General features: G+C 44.3%; 1 protein-coding gene across 11 annotated transcripts in view; it reads left to right on the top strand.

Annotated features, from left to right (window-relative positions):
- Nucleotides 1–10,000, top strand: part of mapk10 (mitogen-activated protein kinase 10) — a 114,398-nt gene that overhangs the window by 70,967 nt on the left and 33,431 nt on the right. For 9 of the 11 annotated variants that reach the window (XM_036936823.1, XM_036936824.1, XM_036936827.1 and 6 more), the window contains exons 5-8: nucleotides 1,536–1,594; nucleotides 3,955–4,093; nucleotides 4,716–4,881; nucleotides 6,256–6,327. In XM_036936823.1, coding sequence (XP_036792718.1) covers nucleotides 1,536–1,594; nucleotides 3,955–4,093; nucleotides 4,716–4,881; nucleotides 6,256–6,327 — 436 coding nt within the window. The remainder of the gene's footprint in view (nucleotides 1–1,535; nucleotides 1,595–3,954; nucleotides 4,094–4,715; nucleotides 4,882–6,255; nucleotides 6,328–10,000) is intronic. The other 2 variants (XM_036936821.1, XM_036936819.1) reach the window with 1 other exon arrangement.

Raw genomic sequence — 10,000 nt, forward strand, 5'->3', positions numbered from 1 at the left:
GTGAGGCTATATACAGTAGTGAGGCTATATACAGTAGTGAGACTATATACAGTAGTGAGGCTATAACAGTAGTGAGGCTATATACAGTAGCGAGGCTATATACAGTAGTGAGGCTATATACAGTAGCGAGGCTATATACAGTAGTGAGACTATATACAGTAGTGAGGCTATATACAGTAGTGAGGCTATAACAGTAGCGAGGCTATATACAGTAGTGAGGCTATATACAGTAGTGAGGCTATATACAGTAGCGAGGCTATATACAGTAGCGAGGCTATATACAGTAGCGAGGCTATATACAGTAGCGAGGCTATATACAGTAGCGAAGCTATAACAGTAGCGAGGCTATATACAGTAGCGAGGCTATATACAGTAGTGAGGCTATATACAGTAGTGAGGCTATATACAGTAGTGAGGCTATAACAGTAGCGAGGCTATATACAGTAGTGAGGCTATATACAGTAGTGAGGCTATATACAGTAGCGAGGCTATATACAGTAGCGAGGCTATAAACAGTAGTGAGGCTATAAAAGTAGCGAGGCTACATACAGATACCGGTTAGTCAGGCTGATTGAGGTAGTATGTACATGTAGATATGGTTAAAGTGACTATGCATATAGTAGCAGTAGCGTAAAAGAGAGGGTGGTGGGTGGTGGGTGGCGGAACACAATGCAGATAGCCCGGTTAGCCAATGTGCTAACCAGACCCTGGTTGGTCGGCCCAATTGAGGTAGTATGTACATGGATGTACAGTTAAAGTGACTATGCATATATGATAAACAGAGAGTAGCAGTAGCGTAAAAGAGAGGGTGGTGGGTGGTGGGTGGCGGAACACAATGCAGATGGCCCGGTTAGCCAATGTGCTAACCGGGCCCTGGTTGGTCGGCCCAATTGAGGTAGTATGTACATGGATGTACAGTTAAAGTGACTATGCATATATGATAAACAGAGAGTAGCAGCAGTGTAAAAGAGGGGTTGGGATGGCACACAATCTATTTGGTTACCTGTTCAGGAGTCTAATGGCTTGTGGGTAAAAACTGTTGAGAATACTTTTTGTCCTAGACTTGGCACTCCGGGTACCGCTTGCCATGCAGTAGTAGAGAGAACAGTCTATGACTGGGGTGGCTGAGGTCTTTGACAATTTTTTAGGGCCTTTCTCTGACACTGCCTGGTGTAGAGGTCTTGGATGGCAGGCAGCTTAGCCCCAGTGATGTACTGGGGCGTACGCACTACCCTTTTTAGTGCCTTGCGGTCGGAGGCCGAGCAATTTTCCGTACCAGGAAGTGATGCAACCGGTCAGGATTTTTGGCCTTTGTTTTTATTTTGATTTTGTCCATAGGAATTCCCTTTTTTACTTGAACCTCCCAGTCACTGCAGTGTGGCGCTGCATCATTATGAAGCTATATATATATATAAAAAACAAATATGGCCGAAGACATAAGAATTTGAACTGTAAATAGCTGTTTAAGTTGTAGCTTATTGTACCTAGACTGGAACGTTAACCTGAGACTCTCTCTGTTTGTCCCTCTCTTTCAGATCATCAGTTTATTAAATGTTTTCACACCACAGAAATCACTAGAAGACTTCCAGGATGTGTAAGTGCCAATAAACTTTCAGAGGAAAAAATGAACAATTGTGAGATCACTCCGAGAGAATGCTGGGAAAACCTATATTTTCATTTAATCTGACTTTTGAATGTGACTTATTACTCTGATTTAACAACAGGAAAGCACAAGTGTTACGTACCTTCAAGACTTATTCGGTTTGGAGAAAAGAAGCAGTGAGACTGAAGTCTGTGAAGGTGGTAGTGAAGTGTAATGTGAAGCCTTCGGGTTCTGTCTCTCTTTGTACTGACCGATGAATGAAGATGAAAGAAGCAGTGAGACTGAAGTCTGTGAAGGTGGTAGAGAAGTGTAATGTGAAGCCTTCGGGTTCTGTCTCTCTTTGTACTGACCGATGAATGAAGATGAAAGAAGCAGTGAGACTGAAGTCTGTGAAGGTGGTAGAGAAGTGTAATGTGAAGCCTTCGGGTTCTGTCTCTCTTTGTACTGACCGATGAATGAATTTGTAGACTGCTGATACTGCAGTAAATGGATTGCACCATGCTCGTCTGAAGCAGTTTATCTTCACTATATCCCCGTCTATTAGTCTGGTAGGTAATTCAAATCTGAAAAATGTGCAAATAGATTTTATGAATCTGAAATGTATGAATACATGTAGAGTTCTAGGTAATTACATGAAATTTGTTGCAAAAACAAAATCATTTGTTTATATATATATATTTGCTTATATATATATATATATATATATATACTGTAAAGTGGGCAAATAGACTTTCCAGTTCCATCAATTGAGTGTGTCAGTGGAACACTGTTGCTTCCGTCCCTCTCCTTACCCCGAGCTGGGCTTGAACCAGGGGCACCCTCTGAACACATCAGCAACTGCCTCCCAAGAAGCATCGTTACCGATCGCATCACAAAAGCTTGAAGCTCAGAAGAAGGGAAACAACTACTTCAAGGTCTCCGAGCGAGTGACGACACCGTTTGAAACGCTACAAGCGCGCAACGCTAACCAGCTAGCCATTTCACACCGGTCACACCAGGACATTGAGATGAGATTTTTTAAAATATGGTAACGAACACGATGACGGCCATGAATCAATCAATGGAGTGGCTGCGGTTCTGGATTTTCCGGAAACCGGATTTTTCGTGTCTAAATATACAGGTTGTTTGTGCTGTCAGATTGTTTTAATGTAGCTGCTGCCCCCTCCTTGTTCACCAATGAACGCCATTGTCTGGTGTAGCCTACGAACTTCATGTTGTACACAGAAGAACTGATCAACATGTTCGTACGAACTCCCAATGCAAAACTCAATGAGAAGTTACGCACAAGTATCTAGGCAGCATATCAAACACAAGCAAGACAGACACGCAACGTAGCCTAATTAGCGATTTAATGACCTTTTTAAATTAGCATTGCAAACGTTGGCTAAGCAGGAGGCAGACAGTCAAAGTAGTAGTGTTATTTTTCAGCAACTCTGGCAACTGTAAAGATTAGCCTACATCATCACAAAAAAAAGATGATTGTTTTTGCTCCAATGCAACGTGTAAGGGCCTGCATTCTGCTTGTGCCACTGCAATATCCATTACAACAGACAGAGAAGGTTCTAGCCTTCATAATGGCCTTGAATGTTTTTATTTTAGCTGTTCAGAAATATGAGGCAGAGACACAGGCTACATCACCATGGTTCAGAAGGGTCTCCCGAGTGAGTGGCACAGCGGTCTAAGGCACCGCATTGCAGTGCTAGAGGCATCAGGACAGATCCTGGTTCGTTCCCAGACTGTGTCACAACTGGCCGTGATCGGGACCACCAATAGTGGTGGGGCACAATTGGCCCAGTGTCATCTGAGTTAGGGGGGGGAGGTAGGCCGTCATTGTAAAGAAGAATTTGTTCTTAACTGACTTGTCTAGTTATATAAAGGGTCAATTAAATAAGAGGCTGAGTAAAGACACACTTGTGCAGAAAAGTGATCCAGATGCTTATCTTTGAGAAAAAGGTTTCCAGAAGGGAACTCTGTATTCGCAGTCCCGGCCTTCATACAAAGACCATGTAGAATCCCATTGATGCTCTGGCACTGCACAGTGGTGTCCATTGTGTTGAGAAGAGATGAGACGGAGGAGTAGAAGAGAAAGGAGTGAGAGGCAGAATGATAGATTAAACTAGAGCCTCTTGGGTTTAAAGTTCGTGTAGGCTTATTTCTCTTCTCTTCTTCATTCTGGATATTATTTCACTACTTTCCCGCCATATTCAAATGCCAACTCAGGGTGTTTACTACTAGTTGTGAAAACATGTCTATCTGTTTTGGAGCACTAACTTTTAGATCTGTCTGGCCCGAAGTAGATCCATCACCACGGTACCCCACGTCTCTTCATACTAACAGTGTCACTCTGTCAGGTACCTGTGCATGGAGCTGATGGATGCCAACCTGTGCCAGGTGATCCAGATGGAGCTGGACCATGAGAGAATGTCTTACCTGCTCTACCAGATGCTGTGTGGAATCAAACACCTGCACTCCGCGGGCATCATTCACAGGGTGAGATGGCCTCTCTCTCTCTCTCTCTCTGTGTGTGTGTGTGTGTGTGTGTGTGTGTGTGTGTGTGTGTGTGTGTGTGTGTGTGTGTGTGTGTGTGTGTGTGTGTGTGTGTGTGTGTGTGTGTGTGTGTGTGTGTGTGTGTGGCATCAAACACCTGCACTCCGCAGGCATCATTCACAGGGTGAGATGGCCTCTCTGTGTGTGTGTGGTTGGCTTCCGGGTTAAGCGAGCAGTGTGTCAAGAAGCAGTGTGTCTTGGCAGGGTTGTGTTTCTGAGGACGCATGGCTCTCAACCTTCGCCTCTCCCGAGTCCGTAGGGGAGTTGCAGCGATGGGACAAGACTGTAACTACCAATTGGATGTCACAATATCAAATTGTGGAGAAAAATGAATGTAATTATTTTTCTATGTCCTTTTTCACATATGAAACAGGACTTTAATCATGCTGAACATTACACTGCTTATAACCCAGTGGGCAAAGCTGATGGAAATGGCATCATTGCAACTGCTTCTGCCTGCTGGGATATGCCATCTGTGGACATTTAAACATACTATAGTAGCTAGCACCACCTATTAAAGTTTTACCTCAGTAACCCTCATCTCTTGTTGTTGCTTTCCCCAAAGGACCTGAAACCTAGCAATATAGTGGTGAAATCTGATTGTACTCTGAAGATCCTGGACTTTGGCTTGGCTAGGACTGCAGGCACCAGCTTCATGATGACTCCGTACGTGGTGACGCGGTACTACAGAGCCCCAGAGGTCATCCTGGGCATGGGGTACAAAGAGAACGGTAAGAAAGGTTCTAGAGGAGGTTCTGGTGTTCTGACACTGTAACATGCTACTGCTGGGATGTGTTCTAATACTTTAAGATGTGTTCTAATACTGTAAGATTTGTTCTAATACTTTAAAATGTGTTCTAATACTTTTAGATGTGTTCTAATACTGTAAGATGTGTTCTAATACTGTAAGATGTGTTCTAATACTTTAACTAACCCACGGACTCCTCAGGTGTGGTAGTGTAACCTCTCCTTTATGACCCTAAGTCAGAATAGGTCTACAGTCAGTGGTCTGTAGACAGCAGGGGCCTCTGACAGCCTCTCCACATCATGGAGTAAATACATGCTGAAATAAACCACAAGCAGTGGTGAGTGGGTAACCGTGGCTCTACGCTCATGAATACACTACTAGACAGAGAGAGGCCTGTAGGGTGAGAGGCCGGGAGGTGAGGCCATGGATTTCCTGCCACCAGCCAAGCCCCAGGAGACTGGCTTCTTCTTCTCTCTCTCTCTTCATTAATGGAATAGTAATTTGTCTGCGTGCTACGTCTCTGACTAATCATAGTCTGAATAACCAACCGCCTCTTTCAAATCACTCTCTGTTTCCCACGCTCTCTGTCAACAACATCTCTTTCTCAATTCCTCTTTCCTTGATTTCTCACATATTTGATGTATCCTATCCTTGCCACCTTCTCAAAACGCATTGGAGGAGAACTTGAGGGTTCCGAGGGGAGGGACCTAGCGTAGGGTTCTGAGGGGGCGACCTAAGGGAGGGTTCAGAGGCGAGGGACCTAGGGGAGGATTCCGTGGGGAGGGATCTAGGGGAGGATTCCGTGGGAGGGATCCGAGGGGAGGGACCTTGGGGAGGGTTCCGAGGGGAGGGACCTAGGGGAGGATTCCGTGGGGACCTAGGGGAGGGTTCCGAGGGGAGGGACCTAGGGGAGGGTTCGGAGGGGAGGGACCTAGGGGAGGATTCCGTGGGGAGGGACCTAGGGGAGGGTTCCGAGGGGAGGGACCTAGGGCAGGATTTCGAGGGGAGGTACCTAGGGGAGGGACCTAGGGGAGGGTTCCGAGGGGAGGGACCTAGGGGAGGGTTCCGAGGGGAGGGACCTAGGGGAGGATTTCGAGGGGAGGGACCTAGGGGAGGGACCTAGGGGAGGGTTCCGAGGGGAGGGACCTAGGGGAGGGTTCCGAGGGGAGGGACCTAGGGGAGGGTTCCGAGGAGAGGGTTCAGAGGGGAGGGACCTTGGATCTTCACATCTAATACGTTTTGATAAAGAGGCGAGGAGAAAGGATGCTGGGAAAGAGGAACTGAGAAAGAGCCTACGGTTTTCTTTTCTAATGCTAACCTCTGACTTATCTCTCACTCTTTGTCTCTGTACCTGCAGTGGATATATGGTCGGTGGGGTGCATTATGGGAGAAATGGTGCGTCACAAAATTCTGTTCCCTGGCCGGGACTGTATCCTTACTTACTAAGATAATATACATATTGTCAGTTGATCTTGATCAAAGAATAAGGCCAGCATTCAATCCAATCTGCTATTGCGCAGGGCACTATGCTGCTGACAATACATATTTTAAAGGCTATTTCCCCCAACATTCGCAGAGATCGCTTTCGTGGTAAACGCTGCGCAAGCATAAATTACCCATAATAGTCTGTTACTGTGCTTTAATATGCCATTCTTTGAATCCCGGTCTAAGATTTGTGCCTGTAAAATTTGGATGAACAGGTGGTTTGTATCAAATAAGTGATTTGTATCAAAATAAAGGAAGTAGAGTACGTACATCAAATCCTACCATTGGCCCAATTCTTTATACATATATTTTCTGATGATTCTTCTCAGACTCTGACGGTGAATCGATACCTGTCCTGTCCCCATCTGTTAGGTACTGGCCTGTCCTCCTGTTAGATACTGGCCTGTCTTCCTGTTAGGTACTGGCCTGTCCTCCTCTGTTAGGTACTGACCTGTCCTCCTCTGTTAGGTACTGACCTGTCCTCCTCTGTTAGGTACTGACCTGTCCTCCTCTGTTAGGTACTGGGCTGTCCTCCTCTGTTAGGTACTGACCTGTCCTCCTCTGTTAGGTACTGGGCTGTCCTCTTCTGTTAGGTACTGGGCTGTCCTCCTCTGTTAGGTACTGGGCTGTCCTCTTCTGTTAGGTACTGGGCTGTCCTCTTCTGTTAGGTACTGACCTGTCCTCCTCTGTTAGGTACTGACCTGTCCTCCTCTGTTAGGTACTGGGCTGTTGTAGGTCTAGTGACTCTAACTAACTTGGCTGACTTCATAATACTTCTAATATTTCCATAATTGTATTATTAATTCACCATCTAATACATGAACTAAGCTCTCTGAAAAGTGGAATATTAACAAATTGCTTAATGTCCGTTCTTACCAAGAAAGTAATTATCCATCCTGTATTCAACCTCTTTATTCTGGGACCTCTTTGGCAGAATGAGACATTCCTCACTCAGAATATTTATGCTGTTCTTAATAGATATTTTTCTGGTGGTGAGTGTGTCTGCCTGGTGCGTGTTGTATACACTGTGGGAATCCACAATATATTCTAAGGCCGTTGTGTCATTATCTTAAGGTAGTCAATGCTAATCAAAAACGCCAGCAGAGTGAAACATGTAAGTTGCTTTTACAGTGGATTTTTACCAAGCTACAACATATGAAAAGTTTCATTCCAAAATGATATATATCCATTATCAGAAATGTTATTCTTTTATTGTTTAAAGAATTTATGAAATAGGTTGCCGTGTTTTTTCACTACCTAATTATGGCACGGGGTTGTTCAATGACAGATAAGTATTTGTTTGATGTTTTGTCACTTTAATTTCAGAGAGACAAATAATCATGTTTTTTTTTCTCGAAACTCTACAGTATATCCGCCTCACTCTCAGATAAAAAAATAGTACTGCTAGGTTTTACACAGTCAAATGTGACAAAAAAACTACATTTTTAATAAAGAACTGTATAAAATGATGCATTTGTGACATCAATTTAAAAAAAAAAAAGAAGAATTATAATGAATCATTACGAATTGACATTTTAGTCATTTAGCTGATGCTTTTATCCAGAGCAACTTACAGTTAGTTCATTCATCTTAAGATCGGTAGGTGAGACCACCACATATCACAGTCAAATGTACAGGATAGTCAGAGTTGATATTCACTTAATAATAAGGAATGCCCCTCGAACATTGACCCCCATTGTAAAAGAGCCAACTTCGTTGTCGATTTGGTTTTTTGTTATACAGAAATAACAAAACATGCCGAAAAGCTGCTGTGTTGTTCAATGTAACCAGGTCAAAAATCCTGACCTACGGTTCGCAATTGACCCACATAGGGAAATAGAATCTGTGAGAAGTGCCCTGTGGCTTCAGGCTTTTCAACATGGGAGATTGGGACACATGGGGAAATAGAGCCTGTGAGAAGTGCCCTGTGACTTTAGGCTATTCAACATGGGAGATTGGGACACATGGGGAAATAGAGCCTGTGGGAAGTGCCCTGTGACTTCAGGCTATTCAACATGGGAGATTGTGACACATCGGGAAATAGAGCCTGTGGGAAGTGCCCTGTGACTTCAGGCTATTCAACATGGGAGATTGGGACACATGGGGAAATAGAGCCTGTGGGAAGTGCCCTGTGACTTCAGGCTATTCAACATGGGAGATTGGGACACATGGGGAAATAGAGCCTGTGGGAAGTGCCCTGTGACTTCAGGCTATTCAACATGGGAGATTGGGACACATGGGGAAATAGAGCCTGTGAGAACTGCCCTGTGACTTCAGGCTATTCAACATGGGAGATTGGGACACATGGGGAAATAGAGCCCGTGAGAACTGCCCTGTTATTTCAGGCTATTCAACATGGGAGATTGGGACACATGGGGAAATAGAGCCTGTGAGAAGTGCCCTGTGACTTCAGGCTTTTCAACATGGGAGATTGGGACACATGGGGAAATAGAGTCTGTGAGAAGTGCCCTGTGACTTCAGGCTTTTCAACATGGGAGATTGGGACACATGGGGAAATAGAGCCTGTGAGAAGTGCCCTGTGACTTCAGGCTTTTCAACATGGGAGATTGGGACACATGGGGAAATAGAGCCCGTGAGAAGTGCCCTGTGACTTCAGGCTATTCAACATGGGAGATTGGGACACATGGGGAAATAGAGCCTGTGGGAAGTGCCCTGTGGCTTCAGGCTATTCAACATGGGAGATTGGGACACATGGGGAAATAGAGCCTGTGAGAAGTGCCCTGTGACTTCAGGCTTTTCAACATGGGAGATTGGGACACATGGGGAAATAGAGCCCGTGAGAAGTGCCCTGTGACTTCAGGCTATTCAACATGGGAGATTGGGACACATGGGGGATCCATTGTCCAAGCAGGCTACACGTAGATATGTGTGCAGAAAACATTTAATCACAGGTAAGACATTTAACATGTTTAGTACAGTCTGTTTATAACTCCACTCACTACTTGTAGCTGTATAGTCCGTTTGTTTGTGTTGTTGGTCTTGGCTAGCTTAATGTTCTAGTTGGTAGCTAGCTAGCACACACTCACATCGAGCAAAAAAAACTTGACCTTTGTCAAACACAATTTTCTTGTTGTCTGCCTGTTTTAGTCAATTACATAACTACAATTAATAAAAGTACAACAAGTCTAAAGATTAATTTTCAACACTGCCTGCTCCCTAGCGTTCTCACTACTTAGAAACACGTAAATAGTTTTCAGAACCGTTGACCGCTTACTAAAGGTCAAGTTTTTGCGGTGAGCCCAATGGGGTAACCTAGGTAACCGCATGTTGTTTTCCCCACAGGCGGGCGGGTCCTCGACGTTCTATCTAAAACCGACTGGGACTATACGAACATTCCATTCCAGCTAAACAATGGAAATATAGCACTTCGCCAGAAAAAAACAAAACAATTTTAACACACTTCTATCATCTATTAATTAAAAATCTGAGAAAAGTAATATTTTACACACACATGATTCTAACCATAAGCATTCATTTCTGAATGAAAAAAACAAAAATGTGAAAAATTGCTGGATATAGCATTTTGGAACGAAGCTATTCATATCCACTAGAGAGTGGCTTTACCTACCGTGCTTCAGAAAAGCCCTGTTAGAACA

Source organism: Oncorhynchus mykiss, chromosome 12 (genome assembly GCF_013265735.2).
Source record: "Oncorhynchus mykiss isolate Arlee chromosome 12, USDA_OmykA_1.1, whole genome shotgun sequence".
In the NCBI taxonomy this organism is placed as follows: domain Eukaryota; kingdom Metazoa; phylum Chordata; class Actinopteri; order Salmoniformes; family Salmonidae; genus Oncorhynchus; species Oncorhynchus mykiss.